At 37.9% G+C, this 21,673-nt stretch overlaps 1 protein-coding gene across 1 annotated transcript in view; it reads left to right on the forward strand.

The window, feature by feature from the left end:
• Positions 1–21,673, forward strand: part of SVEP1 (sushi, von Willebrand factor type A, EGF and pentraxin domain containing 1) — a 232,835-nt gene that overhangs the window by 129,198 nt on the left and 81,964 nt on the right. The window contains exons 19-27 of the mRNA XM_033237844.1: positions 2,216–2,377; positions 3,071–3,162; positions 4,281–4,377; positions 6,266–6,379; positions 10,589–10,702; positions 11,734–11,935; positions 15,176–15,333; positions 16,188–16,389; positions 18,508–18,683. Coding sequence (XP_033093735.1) covers positions 2,216–2,377; positions 3,071–3,162; positions 4,281–4,377; positions 6,266–6,379; positions 10,589–10,702; positions 11,734–11,935; positions 15,176–15,333; positions 16,188–16,389; positions 18,508–18,683 — 1,317 coding nt within the window. The remainder of the gene's footprint in view (positions 1–2,215; positions 2,378–3,070; positions 3,163–4,280; positions 4,378–6,265; positions 6,380–10,588; positions 10,703–11,733; positions 11,936–15,175; positions 15,334–16,187; positions 16,390–18,507; positions 18,684–21,673) is intronic.

Genomic DNA, 21,673 nt, shown 5'->3' on the forward strand with positions numbered 1-21,673 from the left:
AGTTCATCCAAGGAAAGGGCACACCCAATCTGAATTCATACTTGGGTTGCTGTCTAAAACCCCAACCAAAGAATTAAATCATGAGTACTCTGTCCCCCTTCCCTCTGCCAAATGCAACAAAACATCATGGAAGAAAATCCAAGTTTGTTTTATGTTTGAGGCCATTTTTAATTTGGTTAATATTCCACTCATTATTTGGCAAGAGAACTTCAGATTTGGTTAAATGATAATTCTCAAATGAATGTTCTTTACAAAAAGCCTAACACAAATGACAGTGAAAGGTCAAAAATAATAAGATTTCCAGACCAATGAATACAAAAAAACAAGCAAGTAGGGGCGTGGTAAAGTGGGTTTATGAAAAAGTTCAATTCAAAGCCCAATAGCATCACATGAGGAAAAGAGTTATTTTTACAAAATTCACAAGCAGTATAAGTTAGTCATAATAAAGCTTTGTCATCAAATAACAGCAGCAAAATACAACAAAATCTGTATGTCTCACAATGATAAATTGTAGAAATAAAATTTTCATGGAAGATTTTAATACCTTCCTTGATTTTTTTTTTTTTTTTAGACGGAGTCTTGCTCCTTTGCTCAGGCTGGAGTGCAGTGGCGCCATCTCATCTCACTGCAACCTCTGCCTCCCGGGTTAAAGCAATTCTCTTGCCTTAGCCTCCTGAGTAGCTGGGATTACAGGTGCCTGCCACCACACTGGCTAATTTTTGTATTTTTAGTAGAGATGGTGTTTCGCCGTGTTGGCCAGGCTGGTCTGGAACTCCTGACCTCAAGTGATTTGCCCACCTCAGCTTCCCAAGGTGCTGGGGTTACAGGCCTCTGAGCCACCATACCCTGCGACTCCCTTGAATTTATAAAGATCAAGTAGGCAATCAGTAAAGACACAGAGAACTTATAGTACATGATTGATAAGGCTGAACTAATAATACACATTATACTTTTTACTCTACGGTGATAACACTTTTAATGAAGTATTTATTATTTTTAATTATCTTTAGATATAGTGAACAAAAAAATCTCAAAATTCAAAAGGTAGCAATTAGTTATGCAATATAAATTCTCTGACCATAAGATGATTAAAAACAAATTAATAAAAACTCATATACATATTCCAAATATTTATACATTTTAAGCCATCTTCCTGAAAATAATTGTGTCAAAAAATCAAATTACAATTCATATTACTTAGAAAATAGCAAACAAAAATACTAATGATAAAACTACCGATTTCGCTAAAGCTACTTGCATAGGTAAATATATTACCTTACATTGTTTTAGTATTAAATAAGGAAGAGTAATAATTACTTGCTCATGAAAGCATTTAAACAAAATTAACAGGCAAAACACAAACTGGCAAAAATAATTAGTCTAAGTATGTCAAAAGATTCTTATTCTTAATATATAGTAACATTAAAAATCCTCCATAAATAATAGACTATTCAGGAGAATTAAAATTTCTAATAAGTAGAAGAAAGCAACTTCATTTATCATCAAATTGCAAATTAAAATAACTATAATTCCATTTTCATCCCAAATTGGAAAAAATAATAATAATACCAGTGCTGAAGAGCATGCAGTGAAAAGAGTGATTTCATACACTACTAATGGGAGTATAAATTGGAACTACTTATTGAATGATTTGGTATTATATATCAATGGCTTTATTCTTTTCAAATCTTTAGACCTAACTATTCAACTACTCAAATCCAATTATTCTAATTCAACTACTCAGAGTCAACTGTTATCCCAAGGAAATAATCACAGCTAAATACAAAGATTTATGTAAAACATTTACTTCAGCATTATTTATAATGGCAAACAAATGAAAACAATCTAAATATCCAATAGTAGAAAAAATGTTAGATCAATCATGGTCTGTCAATGAGATGCAACATTTTTCTTTTATTAAAATCTATATAATGATCTGGGGGAATGATTTGGGAAACATGATATTGTGTTAGGTGGAAAAATCAGAATAATGTGGCCAATTCTAAACTTTATTAAATTAACGTGTGTGATTAAAGACAGGAAGGAAACCCAACAAAACATTTACCTGGATGATAAGATGGTAAGGGTATTAAATATATGGAAGAGATTATATAGGTAATTCAGTAGGTTTCTTATATGCAAAGATTAAATCACTTCTTTCAAAGATAGGGTGTGTTACTTTATATGCACATGCGATTTGTTTTTACCTCCGCAGTTCCTTGTCCAGAAGGAAAATTCTCACGTTCTGGGTTAATGCCCTGTCACCCCTGTCCTCGCGACTATTACCAACCCGATGCAGGGAAGGCCTTCTGTCTGGCCTGTCCCTTTTATGGAACTACCCCGTTCGCTGGTTCCAGATCCATCACAGAATGTTCAAGTAAGTAAACTTCATTTCTTATGGAATCCTATGTTGGACTCTTACTTTTCCCTGTCTCTGTTGTAGCTTCAGTTCTGAATATTACTATGTTCGGTGAATTTGGGCGTCTGGACTTGTTAAATTGTCCTTCTGAGGTATTTTTGATGACCATGGCACAAAGAGTCTTGTTTTGGAAACACTGAACTTGATAATTTCTAAATTTCTAAGAGTCTAGGATGTAATGATGTATGCCATCCATCTCGGTTTTCTTTTTTTTTTTTTTTTTTGAGACGGAGTCTTGCTCTGCCGCCCAGGCTGGAGTGCAGTGGCCGGATCTCAGCTCACTGCAAGCTCCGCCTCCCGGGTTCACGCCATTCTCCTGTCTCAGCCTCCCGAGTAGCTGGGACTACAGGCGCCCGCCTCGTCGCCCGGCTAGTTTTTTGTATTTTTTAGTAGAGACGGGGTTTCGCCGTATTAGCCAGGATGGTCTCGATCTCCTGACCTCGTGATCCGCCCGTCTCGGCCTCCCAAAGTGCTGGGATTACAGGCTTGAGCCACCGCGCCCGGCCTCGGTTTTCTTTTTTAAAATGTAAGTCAAACAAAATATATGTGGCTTTACCGACTCTGACAAGCAGAATCTTGACCATAGTGTTAGATGTAGTCCACTTACTGCCATATGTACCACACTGACATGTTTTTCTTTTAATTGATTAGGTTTTAGTTCAACTTTCTCAGCAGCAGAGGAAAGTGTGGTGCCCCCTGCCTCTCTTGGACATATTAAAAAGAGGCATGAAATCAGCAGTCAGGCAAGTTCATTTTCCATAAAATTTTCTCTAGTGGAATGCTTGGAAAGCAATTTGTCATTTTACAAGTGACATACAGGAAAAGGACCAGGATTGAAATTTTAGGTAAACAAGATTATGAATTTTATAAATGAATAATTGTATTTACAATGACTCCTATTTAGAACATTCCCAAAATGCAACATTAGATGTTCTAAGTACCAAAAATGAGAGTTTTTCCCAGAAATGCCTGGCAATAAGAATGAGTAGATACGAGGAGCCTTTTGATTCACTATAAACACTTACCACAAGCACAACCCATCATTTGAGTAAGGGAATTTGGTTTAACGAAAGGGCTTTTCTAATTGGCAGGAAAAGTTACCCAACTTTCGTGAAAATTATTTAAATTTCTTCACCAGCAAAAAAAAAAAGATTTCTTGGGGAAAAGTATGAATTCTTAAAAATTAAGAAACATAAATTAAAAACATAGCTAAACCAAATGCTTTATATCTTTTAAAAGACTAGTTGTTAAGTCTTGATTACTTTAATGGATTCAGTCGTTACTCTGAATTCACCTTGCCCAATGTCATGAATTCCTTGCCTTTTAGTATTTTCATGGATAATGGGGATATATTTCTGATTTCAACTTCCTACAGCCAAGTCCAAACATAATGACTTGTTAGGACTCTATAAGTCATATTTCAAACTGAGCCTAGTGGACATAGGAATTTGTAGGATCTCCTAAAGCAGTGGCTGTCACATGGAGGTGTAACAGAATCCTGGCCAAGTTTTTAAGACAGTAATATACAGACTTCACTCCCAGAGATCCTGATTTAGCTGATCTGAGTTGAGGCCCTGACCTTAGTATACTTTAAAAATATCAGTTGTATTCTAGCATGCAGCCAGCATTTGGAAATGCTCCTTAGGTTTACCAGAACATCACCCAAGAATGATATATATCATTTGCTCCCCTATATGGCAGGCACCGGTGTTATTCAGGCAGCAACCCAGCTAGCTTAAATGAACTTACCTGGAAACAGGAACGAGCTGTCTAATGTTGCAAACCTTCTGACTCTAATCAGGACTGCTTTGAAATACATAGAGTGCTTTGTCTCTGATTGATGTTTTTATGCTACTGGTAGGTTTTCCATGAATGCTTCTTAAACCCTTGCCACAATAGTGGAACCTGCCAACAACTTGGGCGTGGTTATGTTTGTCTCTGTCCACTTGGATATACAGGTAAATAACAGAGAGGAATGTAGATTTTAATATTTTTATATGAAATCATTATGACTTGCAGTATCAAACTTTAGTCTTTAGTATATTAAATATATCTGGTAAGATACATTAGACTATGTAAATGTGCCAAAATTTGTTGAACAAGATAATAGGTGAAAAAATTATACATACTTCACGAATGACAGTTTTCTTTGCCCATTTTGGATAAAGAATAAAGATTCATCTTCCCTATGAGTTTTTATCATAACCTACAATTTAAATTGAAATACAATTCCAGGGGTCATGTTCAAAGTTTCATTCTGTCAAAAATTATATGCATGATACTCCACATAGAACAGATTGTCCAGTATAAACATTTTTAAATGAACTGGCAGTTTCTCTCATTTGCTACACACTAATAGACGTTCTTGTGAATAGCTATGATTTGTTGCTTTGTTTCTAGCTTTCTGGAAGCTGTGCTTAGAAAAACAATTTGGCTTTGGACTTTATTATGTAGGAATTATGTAAGAATTATGGGGTTTTTTAACAGTTTGGTTCACATTCGACTTGAGTCCAGAAACATAATTTTTGAGAGGAAATGAAATATACCTTAAAATTGCAATTAATTTAAAATAATCATTTTATTGTAGACAGTTTTTTTTTCAGTTATACAACCAACTTGAAAGTTTTTAATGAGAAATAGTATTTAAGTAAAGGAATTCACCACAAGATAAGCAAAAGGAAAGTCAAAAAACAAAGTATAGTCGAGATCTGTCTAGAATATTGGCATTCCAGTATAGCTGGCTTGTGTTGTGTGCGCGTGTGTCTTTGTGAATTTTTATAAAAATATTTACCTTGATGTTCCATAAGAAATAAAGGATCTTGTTTGGGAATTCTGTAAATGAGTGGTGGTTGAGAGAGGGTATAATATAGGACAGTGGTTCTCAAATAGTCATGTGCATCACAATCATCTGGAAGGCTTGTTAAAAACACAGATTGCTGGACCCCAGCCCCAGAATTTCTGATTTGGTCTAGAGTACAGCCTGAGAATTTGTATTTTTATTGCGTTCCCAGGTAATGCTGATGCTAGTGAGGAGGCCCCTGAGAAAGAAAATGGGTTTCCAGCACAGCTAGCCCGTAGAAAGCCCATGTGCTCCCTGTGGGAAGATGCAGCCACTCTGGGACACCTGGCATGTGAGCTGCGATCTGGCAGGCTTTAGCCCCACCTCCACCCCTCAGCCAGGTGACCTTGGTAGCAAGTACAGATGATATTGTAGCTTTCATTTTGAAATTAGCATAATTCCTGGCTCCATTTTATGCTTCCAAGTGCCCCCAACCCACTTCCAATTTGGGATCTTTTGCTATCTTCTATGTATCTTTATAAGAGTATCTTGGCCGGGAACAATGGCTCATGCCTGTAATCCTAGCATTTTGGGAGGCCGAGGTGGGTGGATCACGAGGTCAGGAGATCGAGACCATCCTGGCTAACACGGTGAAACCCCATCTCTGCTAAAAATACAAAAACAAAATTAGCCGGGCGCGGTGGCGGGCGCCTGTAGTCCCAGCAACTCCAGAGGCTGAGGCTGGAGAATGACGTGAACCCGGGAGGCAGAGCTTGCAGTGAGCCAAGATCAGGCCACTGCACTCCAGCCTGGGCAATAGAGCGAGACTCCTTAAACAAAAGAAAGAAAAGAAAAAGAAAGTAAGAAAATCTTAAATTTGTTTGCTTAGAGGTAGTACCTTCATTAAATACTTAATAGATGGTAGCACTTAATGAATATTGCCCTTTTCTTTACTACTACCCACTTAAAAATTCTGATTATTGAGATAATTACCTTTAAATGATCATAGTTCTGTTTTGGTTCATCCCATCCTTGGATTGTCCCTCAGTATTTGGTTTACATTGTAGGCTTAAAGTGTGAAACAGACATCGATGAGTGCAGCCCACTGCCTTGCCTCAACAATGGAGTTTGTAAAGACCTAATTGGGGAATTCATTTGTGAGTGCCCATCAGGTTACACAGGTAAGGGGAAGGTTTCTTGTTTTTAACAATATGAAACTTTGAATCATTAAGATGTCATCACCGAGATAAATTTGGAATGTGTCAAAGATACATTTATAGGATATTATAAACATATTGAAGAAGCGTATTTTCTAATATTACTTACATGCATTGGGAAAGTGTTCTTGTCCTTATTCTGTTATGTAAGGAGAACAAGATATCAATATGGCAGTATGTAATTGCTTTATAAAACAGGCAGGCGTGTTCCCATCTTTGCCAGCTAGATGTGTGACCTTGGACAGACATTTAACTTCACTGAACCTGTTTCTTCATTTGTAAAAATGGAGGTGAGGAAATGACAGAAAATATGTAAAGCTTACTACAAATACAAGGTCCTCCCCAAGCTTTTTACTAGTATTTTACTGAATTTATGAAGTGTATATGCTAACTTCTGTGGATTTTCATGTGTGTGTGTGTGTGTGTGTGTGTGAATATGTGTGTGTATCCTTGAAGGGCACATGTATCCTTGAAATTGTTATGGACCACTATGCCTCTCCTTTTAACTTAAATAAATACATATTTAAGTGTTATTTTTTAGCATTCAAAATCTTTTTATTTATGACAAATAATTTCAACTTTTATTAATTCAGAGAGTACAAGTGCAGTTTTGTTACACGGATATATTGCATGATGCTGAGGTTTGGAGGACAGATAGTTCCAACACCCAGGTAGTGAGAATAGTACCTAATAGGTAGTTTTTCAGCCCACACCACCTTTCTTCTCCCCTCTAATAGTACCTAGCATCTATTGTTCCTATTTTTATTCCATGTGTACTCAATGTTTAGCTCCCACTTTAAGTGAGAACATGCAGTATTTGGCTTTCTGTTCCTGCTTTAATTCACTTAGAATAATGGCCTGCAGCTGCATTCATGTTGCTGCAAAGGACATGATTTTGTGGAGTTTCTATGACTGTATAATATTCCATGATATATAAGTACCATATTTTCTTTAATCCACCATTGATGGGCACATAGGTGTATTCCATGTCTTTGCTATTGTAAATAGCGCTGGGATGAACACACAAGCACATGTGTCTTTTTGGTAGAATGATTTATTTTTCTTGGGATGTATACCCAGTAATGAGATTGCTGGGATTTCTGGCCAACCATATGCAGAAAAATGAAACTGGACCCCAACCTTTTACCATATACAAAAATTAATTTGAGATGCATTAAAGATTTAAATGTAAAACTTCAAACTATAAAAATCCTATAAGAGGCCAGGCGCGGTGGCTCAAGCCTGTAATCCCAGCACTTTGGGAGGCCGAGACGGGCGGATCACGAGGTCAGGAGATCGAGATCATCCTGGCGAACACGGTGAAACCCCGTCTCTACTAAAAAATACAAAAAACTAGCCGGGTGAGGTGGCAGGCGCCTGTAGTCCCAGCCACTTGGGAGGCTGAGGCAGGAGAATGGCGTGAACCTGGGAGGCGGAGCTTGCAGTGAGCTGAGATCCGGCCACTGCACTCCAGCCTGGGCGACAGAGCGAGACTCCGTCTCAAAAAAAAAAAAAAAAAAAATCCTATAAGAAAACCCAGGAAATACCCTTCTTGACATCAGCCTTGGCAAAGGATTTATGGCTGAGTCCCCAAAAGCAATTGCAACAAAAACAAAAAGTAACAAGTAGGACCTAATTAAATTGAAGAGCTTCTGCACTGCAGAAGAAAGCATCAATGGAGTAAACAGGCAACCTACAGAATGGGAGAAAATACTTGAAAACTATGCACCTGACAAAGGCCTAGTACTCAGAATCTATGAGGAGTTTAAACAAATCAACAAGCAAAACACAAATAACCTCATTAAATAGTGGGCAAAGGACACGAATAGACACTTCTCTAAGATGACATTAAGCAACCAACAAACACGAAAAAAAGCTCATCATCACTAATCATCAGAAAAGGCCAATCAAAACGACAATGAGATCCCATCTCACACCAATCAGAATGGCTTTTTTTTTTTTTTAATTTTTGTATTTTTTGAGATGGAGTCTCACTCTGTCGCCCAGGCTGGAGTGCAGTGGCATGAGCTCAGCTCACTACCACCTCTGCCTCCCAGGTTCAAACAATTCTCCTGTCTCAGCCTCCCAAGTAGCTGAGACTACAGGCGCATGCCACCATGCCCGGCTAATTTTTTGTATTTTTAGTAGAGACAGGGTTTCACCATATTGGTCAGGCTGGTCTCAAACTCCTGACCTCTGGTAATCCACCCGCCCCAGCCTCCCAAAGTGCTGGGATTACAGGCCTGAGTCACTGCCTTCAGCCAGAATGGCTATTATTAAAGAGTCAAAAAATAACACATGCTGGCAAGGTTATAGAAAAACACGGAATGCTTATACACTTTTTTAGGAATGTCAATTAGTTCAGTTACTGTGGAAAGCAGTTTGGAGATTTTTCTAAATGTCTTAAGTCAAGAGTCGCAGTTTTCAGCACCTTCTCACAAAAATAGTTCAGAAACAGTGATCTTATTCTCAATTCCCTTGTTAACCCACATTATAATTATTATAATACTGATGATATATTCTAATAAAATAGACTAGGATTTACTACTTTATAAATAGTAATGACCCCATGGTATTATTATGGAGAGAACTGAGATCAAATAAATCATCCAGCATTGTACCTAACTCATGAAATCATTATTATACTAAAAAGATATCTGAATATACATTTTAATACCTGTGGGTATATAATTTTCTATATCTTAAAAAGTTTAGTAAAATCCTGATAACATTTCAGAGGAACCATAACTTTATGTGTATCTAAAAACAATTTCCGTAGAGACATGAAAATGTTTAACATAATTTACAGTAGTAATCATTTGGAACAACTCATATATTTTCTGTATCTCAAATCCATGCAACACTGGTAGTCCCAGGCCTATGTTTAGGGGCCATGTCATATATATCTTGAAACAAATTGCTCTCAGCTTATACTCTAAGAGGCCCACATGCTGTGAGACCAACTGCAGACCAGCAAACTCATCACCCCTAACCAAGGGTGTGTATTCAACAGCTGGAACCACATCCAGATTGCTGGCCTGGTTCCCATTTTCTTTCTCATGCTCTTTCCTCTCCACTGTCTGCCTATGGTTGCATTTCCATAGACCGTATTAAAATTATGCACCTGTATCCTACATTTTTTATTTAAAATTCCAAATCTCATGTTAGTGACACCTGGAGTTGAATCATAGTAAAAACTTGTGACCAGAATGGTAGACACATACTATGAGAAAAGTAGAACCAAGTTTCTAAATAAAATAAATATATATTTACTAGATGTGAAATGCATTATGTGTATTATTTATTAGCCATTACATTTATTGTGTGGATTTACTGTGAAAAAAAGTGTTCATTATGGTCTATATGAAAGTGTAGATTTTATGTTAGATTTACTATTCTCATAAAAACAACTTTCATTGTGAAATTTCCTTTTAGCATATTTTAATGTCAAGGTACATAAATTATTAGATATGTGTTACATAATTCCATGAGTTATAAATTTAAGCATCCTAAACTCTTCAACCCAAGGAGTCTTTGTACATATGTTCTTGAATGTGAAGATTTATGGTTCTAGGCTCATTTCTGTGCCTGTCCTTGGTAATGTCACAGACCTCTTTGGATCTAATTCTAGATGTGTAAAATAAAGAATATGAATTACATCAGTTGTTCTCAAATTATGTTCACACAAAACATGGGACAGCTGCACAGAAATTTGGCTGTGTTTCCCTAATTTGCAGAAGAAAATGAGTTATTTTCTTCATTCAATATATTTCTCCCATAATTTTTGCCAACTTTGTAACGCTGTAACTGTTACCACTTAACTCTAAAAGGAATAAACTCAAAAAGAGAACAACTTGCAAACAAATAAGGAGGATAATTTTAAAACAAAATCATGCATCTTTTTAACTAAAAAAATATGGTCAGATATTCATAGTTATCATTTTCCATTGCATGCTGAATATGTTAGGATTCTTGCTAGAAAAAATTTGCAGTTCACAGAATAGAAGAAACATTTTATTTCAACATGTTTGGCAAAGAGTTAAATTTGTCACAAACATGTTAGCCATGACTTCCAATTTCCCTATTCCAATGCCTGAACAACTTGCTTGGAAACTATTGGTCTTAAAGTCCTTTCAAGTTTTCTTCAGTTCAAAGATTAATAATTATTTGCAGGTCTGCGGTGTGAAGAAAATATAAATGAGTGTAGCTCCAGTCCTTGTTTAAATAAAGGAATCTGTATTGATGGTGTGGCTGGCTATCGTTGCACATGTGTGAAAGGATATGTAGGTAAGATGTTTCCAGTCTTCCCAAGTTGTCTTAAAATCTTGTAAACCACCACAAATTAGTACATTTCTTAACATGATATATATTAATGTGAATGTTTGGATTTTATGACTGCATGGTGATTATGTAAGAGAAAATCTTCATTTTTTGAGGAAATACATGCTGAGATGTTTGGGGTGAAAGGGCATGCAGGTCTGCAAAACTCTCAAATGGTTCAGCAAAAAATAATTTGTGTATGTGGTATGTGTGTGTGTGTTAAGGCAAACTTTCAAGAAGGAACTGGAGACATATGTAATATCATGTTACAGACAGATGCACAATAATATGGTTTAAAAGTGTATGCTTAATTGCTAAAGGGTAAATCCAAGAAAGAAAGTGGCCAGTAAAGGAAAAAGGCAAGATCAAAGAAACAGGCAAGTTTTGAATGGAATTTGCTAGCTTTATTTCTTAACATTATCTCAATTAGATGTCTGTTACCAAACTTAATTTCAAAAAAAAAATAAGATTTAAAAAAGCAGATTATCGGCTGGGCATGGTGGTTCATGCCTGTAATCCCAGCATTTTGGGAGGCCGAGGCAGGTGGATTACTTGAGCTCAGGATTTCAAGACCATCTTGGCCAAAATGGTGAAACCCTGTCTCTACTAAAAAAAAATACAAAAAATTAACCACGTGTGGTGATGGGTGCCTGTAGTCCCAGCTACTCAGGAGACTGAGGCAGGAAAATCGCTTGAATCCAGGAGGTGAAGTTTGCAGTGAGCCGAGATCGCGCCACTGTACTCCAGCCTCGGAGACAGAGCGAGACTCTGTCTCAAGAAAAAAAAGAAAAGAAAAAACTCAGAGTCCACAAAAAAATGACTTGCAAAAGCCAGAGCCCATTACAGAATGGATCTCAAACCAGTTTGATGGGCCAGTGGCTCCACAGCCTGCATTCCAAGCCTCTAGAAGCAGCATCCTCCAGGGAGTCAACACTTTAATTACAGTGTTCCCAGGGAGTTAATCGTTTGAGCTGTTTCTCTTCCTTCTCCATCCTCAGGCCTGCATTGTGAAACAGAAGTCAATGAATGCCAGTCAAACCCATGCTTAAATAATGCAGTCTGTGAAGACCAGGTTGGGGGATTCTTGTGCAAATGCCCACCTGGATTTTTGGGTACCCGATGTGGAAAGAACGTGGATGAGTGTCTCAGTCGGCCATGCAAAAATGGAGCTACCTGTAAAGACGGTGCCAATAGCTTCAGGTAAAGGCTAAGTCTGATTCTTTTCACTTTTTTTAATTTTTCTAAACTAGTCAGAGTTTCTGCAGCCTTTATGGAGTATTGCTTTGAGTCTCAAGTCAGCCATTTTCAAATGCTGGCCCGAGGATAGGCTACAGTTGAATATTCCCACCTCCATTTTTGCTTCACTAAGCCCTGAGTAGAGCCTACCACTTTAAAATAGGCAACCTGTTATGGCTTAAGTTTCCCGATGATTCTGACGCACAGCCATGTTTGGGAACTAACATTCTATACTGGGAAAGTCATAAAAGATGAAAGGAAATATAATTACTCGGAAGCAAACACAGTAGCACTAGACAAAGTCCATATTTTATTTATTTATTTATTTTTATATTTTTGAGATGAAGTTTTACTCTTGTTGCCCAGGCTGGAGTGCAATGGCAGGATCTCAGCTCACTGTAACCTCCTTCTCCTGGGTTCAAGCGATTCTCCTGCCTCAACCTCCCAAGTAGCTGGGATTACAGGTGTCCGCCACCAGGCCTGGCTAACTTTTGTATTTTTAGCAGAAATAGGGTTTCACCATGTTGGCCAGGCTGGTCTCGAACTCCTGACCTCAGGTGATCCACCCGTGCTTTAGCTGAAGTTTTTATACCAGATAAAATCAAAATGGAATCTGCCGTCATATTGTGATAGTGCTCATCTATATTCTATGTCCACAATTTTGAAACTTTTTTAGTAACCTTTTGTTAAAAGAAATCTAACATGAATGTAAAAAAGTAAAATAATAAAAGCTAAGCTTTTGTGGCTGAAAATAGTAGTGTTTGAGGGGAAGAAACTATGTCTCCCTGAGGCAGCTCTTTTTTTTTTTTTTTTTTTTTTGAGACGGAGTCTTGCTCTTTCGCCCGGGCTGGAGTGCAGTGGCCGGATCTCAGCTCACTGCAAGCTCCGCCTCCCGGGTTTTACGCCATTCTCCTGCCTCAGCCTCCGGAGTAGCTGGGACTACAGGCGCCCGCCACCTCGCCCGGCTAGTTTTTTGTATTTTTAGTAGAGACGGGGTTTCACCCTGTTAGCCAGGATGGTCTCGATCTCCTGACCTCGTGATCCGCCCGTCTCGGCCTCCCAAAGTGCTGGGATTACAGGCTTGAGCCACCGCGCCCGGCCGAGGCAGCTCTTAAGTGTCAGTAGAATACAGTTTGAAAAACAACCCTCTCCTGTTGTCATTATCAAGACTATCCTGTTCCATCCCCCACTCTTTGCAGGGGAGTACAGAAGACAGCACATCTGTAATACACAAGACAGATTTCTCTTGCTTACAAAATTTTAGAAAACTGTATTGTCCTCAAGGTGCTGCTGGTGTTATAAGTTTACAAAAGTAAAAACCAAAAAAGAACAAAAGAGGTCTAGCCCAATTGCAACATTTCCCAATCCCCTTCCTTCTAGTTCAGCCCCCTTCCATTACCATCCTCCCACAATATCCTCACCTTCAATATGGAAATGAGGTCTTATCATGTAGCGCTGCTTTCTTATGGGTATTTGACATTTTCTGGCATATACCTAACTGTAGGCAATGAGAAGTTTCCAGATGAACAGCGAGTTCCAAACTCTTTCCTGGGTTTAAAACGATTGATGAATACCAAAGTTGTCTAAATCCTCACTAGAAGAAAGGTGAAAGTACACGCTCCCAATTCAGAAGGAATGTAGGTTGTTGACAAAGTGAATCTATTTCATAGATGAGGATATGATAGTGTTGTAATGACACCAAACACAGGAGGACAAAGGTGAGTGAAATTATCGTCAAAATAGATTTACCATCAAATGCATAGACCCAGTAAAGATCCCCCAATTCCAAATGAGTTTTGCTTAAATCCACCAACTACCAGTTATTCCTGTTAGTCACTGTTAGGTCAGTATCAAAGAGGTTTTCATATGAACATGCTAGTAATGATAACATTAACTTGCATTTAGTGGACCAGTCTTTTTAAATTACAAACTATTTCAGTCACACGGAAAATTACAAAGAATAATAAAAGTCATGTACTGATCACTGTGATTATCAAACCTTAGTATTTTGCCGTATTTGATTCACATCTTTTGTTTTAAAGACATAAGTTCTAAAGGTAGGGCTGGGTTCCCTTCAACACACGCACGCATACACATGCGTGCGCGCACACACGCATACACACACACACATATTCACCTTCTTCCCCCAGCAGTAATCACTGTCCTGAAGTCTGAATATATCTTTCTTATTCGGGTTTATATTTTGGTACATATATGACTTCTATAAACAGTATATAACTTACATGTTACATAAGTGGCATCATAACATAGATATTCTTTTTGCAATTTGTTTTTTTTTTTTTTTTTCCACACAGCATATTTTCAAGTATTATCAAGGTGGTTACATTTGGCTCTGGTTTGTTCATTTCAATTGCTCCTTAGTATTCCATTACATGATGGACTTAATTACGCTATGATTCATTTTCTCATTCTCCTCTCCATAGACATTTAGAATGATGCTGCTGTGAACATTTGTTATATGGTCCCTGTGCACCTTGTGTAATTATCTCCTAGAGCAGAAAACAAGAAATGGATTTATAGGGCTCTGGGAACACAAACTCTCAACTTCTCAGGACATTGCCAAATTGTAGTCCTACTCACTATATGGGACTTTCTATTTTATGACACTCCTGTCAACATTTGACATTACCAGATATACTTTCCATTCTGATGAGTTTAAAATGGTTTGTTGCATAGCACAGAAACTGTATAGCATCCTGATTAAGAAAAAGGATATAGGTTGATTCAAAATCCCACTCCACCACTTGGTAGCAATAGAACTTGGGCAAATTCTTTAACCCCTCTGAGCCACAGTTTAGCTCATCTGTAAAATGGGAATAATACTAGTATTGCCTCATTGTTATGAAAATTGGCTTAACATATAAAAGCCTTTAGAACAACATCTGAACTTTTCATATTTTTCTGAGAACTCCTATGAGGAGAGAAACCACAATGTGTGAATTATATTTCACCTGGACCAGAACTACTTTCTACTTTATTTTTGCTACTACAACATTTCTAATACATCTTATCTTATATAGGTTGAATCAGGTGAACTGGAAAAAGTAATCTACAATTAAAGCATTTTGATGTTGAAAATATGTTCCAGCATTTTGATTTTCAAAGTCTTTTCAGATAAGATTGTCATAAATGGGAGACTTCCTACAACTGTTCTAATTGTTACAACATTTTGTTTTCTTTCAGATGCCTGTGTGCAGCCGGCTTCACAGGATCACACTGTGAATTGAACATCAATGAATGTCAGTCTAACCCATGTAGAAATCAGGCCACCTGTGTGGATGAATTAAATTCATACAGTTGTAAATGTCAACCAGGATTTTCAGGCAACAGGTGTGAAACAGGTATATATCAACTCAGTGTTATTAATAATAATAAAAATAGTACTGTAATAACAATACCAATTTTGCCTGCACCAAGCACTGCCCATAGGCCAAAAACTATGCCAAAGACTTTGTACTCATTTAATCTTCACAGCCATCCAACAAACTAGGTACTACTACTATTATCCTCAGTGGCACAGATGATAAAATTAAAGCTTAAAAATTTAGGGGGAAAATAGAGAAAACTGAATTTAATAGAGCTCTTCACATTCTACTTATTTATAATAAAAAGGATACTTTGATAAGCCGCTTGACTTCAGAGGTGAGAATCCATGAACATGTTTGAGAATCAGCAGATCAAATCTAAATACTTTCTCAGGAGACTAGAGTCTTTTAGCTGTAAGACTTGTTTTATTGAGTGGGCTATGCAGATTTGGGCAGAGCTGAATTGCTCATGAAATAGGGAAAAGCCAGAGTCCTAAATAGGGTAGCATGTTACCCTTGCAGATTCTCCTCCTTCTCTCCTGTGACATCAATTACTTCCTCTCTACTGAGTCATTCTCATTAGCATACAGACATACTTTAGTATCTCCTGGCTTTAGTAGCACTTCAGTTCCACCTCTCCTTCCAACTACTTCCTGTTTCTCTGCTTCCTTTTGCTATTGAATGCTTTTCCTATCTTGTATACTCACTGATTATTTTATTTAAAAGAATGCACTATGTATTTTGTAAATAATATTTAATTTTGAAACTGCTTCTTAGGTAAATAATCATATTCACTGAAATGAGCTTCTTTGACAATAGCACTGCTTCCTTTGACAATTGGAAATGTCTTCCAAGTGCCACCGTCTGCACGCTTTTCTTATTCATTACAGAACAATCTACAGGCTTTAATCTGGATTTTGAAGTTTCTGGCATCTATGGATATGTCATGCTAGATGGTGTGCTCCCATCTCTCCATGCTCTAACCTGTACCTTCTGGATGAAATCCTCTGATGACATGAACTATGGAACACCAATCTCCTATGCAGTTGATAATGGCAGCGACAATACTTTGCTCCTGACTGATTATAATGGGTAAGCAGAAGCATCGGGAAGGCTGTGCTTAAGACCTTATCTTGGAGCCAAATTAGAACTGACATTGAGGATGGGAAATGGGAAAGTAGAGGGTTAGTTGTTCTCAGAAAACAGCAGGGTATCAATAATCAAATGGAGCATCTGAACAAGTTCTGTAAGAAGGTAAAATTTTAGTGATAATACCTCAAACATGTATTGTGTTTTGCTGTTTACTAAGTATTTTCATATGTATTACTTCTGATATTCACAATGACCTGAGGAACTGTGCCCATTTTACAGACAGTAGAATAAAGTTTCAGAAAGTCTAAATGACTTGCCCCAAATCTCACACCTTTGAAGTAGCAGGGCTAAGTCTCAAACTCTGACTCAAATACTGATGCTCTTTCTTTTATATAATAGGACCTCTAAAAGTTAAGGGATTTCAGTGACATCATTGACCCTTGGGAGACCAGTGTATTGCATACAAATCAGTATACAAACTCAGTATGCATATTTTTTTAGAATCCATTAATTCCAACTTCGGGGTCCCATCCCCCTGGGTTGTCACGAGAGCCAACCTTAGTTGTACCCAGAGTCTTGCCAAAGAGCCACAGACTTAAGCAGAACTTCCATCACTGGTCAACTGTCCGGATTATTTATCACTGAGCTGTCCACTGACCCAGCCTATATGGTCCCTTTAAAACCACTGCTTTTTAAACATATGAAATCCTTGGCAAAAAGTCAGGTTCATAACTTCAATGTGGTTAGATTCTGTGGTGCACCACATGGTCTTTTCCTCTCAGATCCACCGAAATTCTACTTATGAGCAGGTTGTTGGTGTTCAAAACCCACTGAGCTTTTTTTTTCTATCCCCAATCCAGGGGAATCTCACTATTCTGGTAGAAATCTCCCATCCTCAAATATTATTCTTCTTTATTTACTAGATCTGTTAAAAAACAAAAATCCAAGAAGTTTGCAAAAACCGTCCTTTGAGACAAAATATAGAGAGAGAACCTGTTGCCTCCTTGAATAAGGAGAGAAACTGGAAAAATGCAGAAAGGAAACCATTAATATCGCAAAAACTATTTTTTCATAAACATCTGTAAACAAGATCTGATAAGATGCTGGGAGAAGTAGTCAATGAATTTTTATCTTCATCATCAACTTTCTCTAATTGTTTCTTTTTCTCCATTTGATTTTGAAGATTTTTCACTTTAAACTGCTTATTAGCTTTGTTATTTCCCTGAATGACACAGTTGTTGGAAACATCTTCTGGCTGGCCATCCTTGTTGTTTCAAATATTCTTTTCTTGGGATCGGCATACTTTGTCTGACATATGACTGCATGAGCAACTGTCTTAGTCTATTCAGGCTACTACAATAAATAGCATAGACTTGGTGGCTTGTAAAGAACAGAAATGTATTTCTCACAGTTCTGGAGGCTTCAAGATCAAGGTGCCAGCATAGTTAGTGTCTGGGGAGGCCCTACTTTCCTGTCCACAGATGGCACCTTCTTACTATGCCTTCACATGGTGAAGGTGCAAGTGGTCTTGTCAGAGCCTTCATGACCTAATCACTTCCCAAAGACCCCACCTCCTAATCACATTGGTGATTACATTTCAATACATAAATTTTGAGAGCACACAAGAGAGCACACAAATATTCATACCACAGCAGCAACCATCAAACAGACTTATTGTTTGTTTGATGAAGCATCTACGAAACATCTGAAATTTGTTCTTGGTCTTAAGAAACTTACATTCTGGAAGAAGGATGTCAGTCTGGCGTTTACACAATTCTCACCCTTTCCATTCTTGACTCATTCTCTCCAAAACAGCCAGTTGGTAAACTGTCTCAAATTGGAGCAACTTCTCCTGGCTCATCCTAAGACTTTTTCCTACCCCTCAGTGTTTAAGAACGCAAACCAATTTTCAGTGAGCTGCAATCAAGTATAATTAGTAAATAAAATCTGCTTTTACAAAATGTGACCAAATGGAGAAAAAAAGAAGAGTAATGGGTTTACACGAAGTACTTTACCCACAAAAAAAAAAGGAAAAGAAGAAAAATAGTAACATGCCCCACAGTAAGGATTGCAACATATGGCTAATGACTACGTTCCCTGGAATCTTTCTCTCCTCAGCTGGGTTCTTTATGTGAATGGCAAGGAAAAGATAACAAATTGTCCCTCAGTGAATGATGGCAGATGGCATCATATTGCAATCACTTGGACAAGTGCCAATGGCGTCTGGAAAGTCTACATCGATGGGAAATTATCTGACGGTGGTGCTGGCCTCTCTGTTGGTTTGCCCATACCTGGTATGTTTTAACAAAATGAGTATAATTCTGTTGAACTGTAGAGGTGATGCTCCTTAAATGGACATCAGGTTTGCTGGCATTTTTGTCCTTGGTTTCAAACAAAGATTAACGGCTCTCTCTCTCTCATTTCCTACTCCCTGATTATCCTAACTGTGGGTTATTAGAAGCTTTTTTCCTAGGTAAGCTGTTTGCCTCTCTGTGTGAGAAATGCCTTTGAAGATCTACATTAAGACTACCAAGAAGCATGCTGAACTAACTGCTGGTTGCTAAACTGTCTTCCAAGGAGATTAATTACTGGTATTTTTTGTTTATTTTAAGGATTGTTTTGTTTTGTTTTGTAATCAGTATATAAGCAGGACCATGGCTATCCATCTTTTATGGCCCTTTTCAAATAGATCTTGACCTGTCTTCTAAAAAATACTTTTTAATAAATATCCCAGGAGTTTTAGTTTGAAGAATTGCAAACTAAATTTCATTAGGTGACCCAGGTTCTCAGCATTGTACATGGCAATAAGCTTGTTCCATCTGGATAATCTATAGAAATATATGCATATGACATTACTTTTTACTTTGCTCATTTGTTTCAGGTATACAAAATGGTGCCTAGAGAAAAGAAAATTAAATAGACAAAAATGAATTAAAGTATTAGAAACTGACTAATATATTCTAGAAGTAAGTTGTATGAAACTAGGATAAGTATACTAATAAATATAGTACAAAAATACTAAACTTCATAAAAATGTGATGAGATGCCTTTGCAAAGCCTCAAATACAATACTTATTTTATTTATTAGAAATTATTGGCTGGGTGCAGTGGCTCAGGCCTGTAATCCCAGCACTTTGGGAGGCTGAGGCGAGTGGATCACGAGGTCAGGAGTTTGAGACCACCCTGGCCAATATGGTGAAACCCTATCTCTGCTAAAAACACGCAAAAAAAACAATTATCCAGGTGTGGTGACAGGTGCCTGTAATCCCAGCTACTTGGGAGGCTGAGGCAGGAGAATTGCTTGAAAACCCAGGAGGTAAAGGTTGCAGTGAGCCAAGATCACACCACTGCACTCCAGCCTGGGCAACAGAGAGAGACTCTGTCTCAAAAAAAAAAAAAAAAAAAATTGTCCATACATTGTTTCACTTTTAATACTACGAAGATCCATGTGGATCAAACCAAAATTGATCCACTTGTGAATTTAAAGAATACGTCCTAAGCACTCACTAGGAGGGCCAGGCACCCACGCAAGGCACCGGAAACCCAATGGTGAGCAAAAGTCATGTGGTCCCTGCTCTCCAGAAGCTTTTATTGTGGCCAGGGAGTGAGGTGTTCATCACATAATCACACTAAATGATGTGTAATTTCACACTGAGGCAAGCACTATGGAGGAAAGGAACATCATTCTATGAAAGCCTGTACCAGGGAGCTGATGTAGAATGGGGAGTCCATGGAGGCTTGTGGAGATGTCCCTAACTCTCAAGGATGATCAGGCACTAATTAGCGAAGGGGACTGGGCCTTGTTGAAAGACCTAGAAAAAGGTTGATGTATCTGAAATGCAGGCTGAAACAGGGAAGGCAAGGCAATCAGGTAGAGAGGGCAGACATGGCCAAATCACATAAAGCCATGTAGTGTGGGTTAAGGATTGAGGTTTTCACCCTAAAATCAATAGAGAGTCACCGATGGATTTTAAGATGGCTGGGGAGATGGCAGGAAGGGCAGCTTAAGTGGTTCTGGACATGAGCAGAAAGAAGTAATAGGGTATATACGAAAATTCCTAAACAACAAAGAGGTCTCTAATCAGAGGACAAAAGGACTCCCAAGTGCAGGGACAGCACTGAAAGTTAATATCTAAGAAGCATTTATTATGCTTCTCCTGGGAGAGAAACTTGGGACAAATGAAAAATAAGAGAGAAAGCCCACTCTTCCTTAAACCCCAGAATAACTGAAGAGATGAATGAAACATACAGACAGATCCTTGGACGTGTATCCACACGCTGAGCATTTGCCAAATGCCAATCCAGCCAGTAAGGCACCATCTGAGTGTTGAGGTTCCAGAAATGGAAGACCCAAAGGACAGAGCTGTAGAGTCAAGGACACATGCATTTTGCTATGAGGAGAAGGCAGAGAAGGAGGCTCAGGACACTTAATGAATTTAGGGAGCAAGGGTGATTTATAAAGAAATGGATTGGGGAGATTAATTTGGAGGGGAAGGAAAGAGAAACAGAGACAAATTAGAAACTTTAGACAGGTTGTTGTAAGATGAGAGTATTGGGAGATTAATATAGAGGTTGCTTTTGAAAATCATGTAATTATTTTATAATACTAGGGCAATATCTAATAAGATGATTTTGATAAAATAACTCTAGTTAAATTTAAAACGTGGTCTATCATCCTTTGCCTCTTTGTAAAATATACTTGAACAGGAAGCCAGTGCCAAAACCAAAACTTCCTTGTAATACCATTTATGCCTAATTACCCAAATATTTTTACAAAATTTACTCAATGTTTTTGTCACAATGATCATGTGAATTTAATAGAGTAGTGATGCTACTATTTTAGAAATGAAGAAACAGAGAATTCCAAAAGAGTTAAAATGAGTCTCTCAAACTGCATTCCTAGAGCCTAACTCTTTTAATTTATGGCTGTGCCCTCTTCATATCCCCTTCTGCCTTTTCCACTTAGATTAGCCTATTGATACATGTCCACACATGGAGTAAGTGTGGGACCATTAGAAACTGTAGCACTCACAATGGTAGAGGGAACCTCTGGGGATGTGGATGGACACCCTTAGTATCTACCATACACATCATGCTATAGAATTCTTTCTTGCAATCTACCCACTCCTTTGCCTAGAAACTCTGCATATCTTCCTTCTGCATGAGATTAAATCCTCAAGATCCATGTCTGAAAGATTTCCCTGAGCCCAGCCCATTCTCACTGAGCTTTATCTTTCAGTTCTTCTCTCACTCTGCATGCCTCCACTGCTGCATTAACCACACT

Source organism: Trachypithecus francoisi, unplaced genomic scaffold (genome assembly GCF_009764315.1).
Source record: "Trachypithecus francoisi isolate TF-2019V2 unplaced genomic scaffold, Tfra_2.0 Lachesis_group16, whole genome shotgun sequence".
NCBI classification, from domain to species: Eukaryota; Metazoa; Chordata; class Mammalia; order Primates; family Cercopithecidae; genus Trachypithecus; species Trachypithecus francoisi.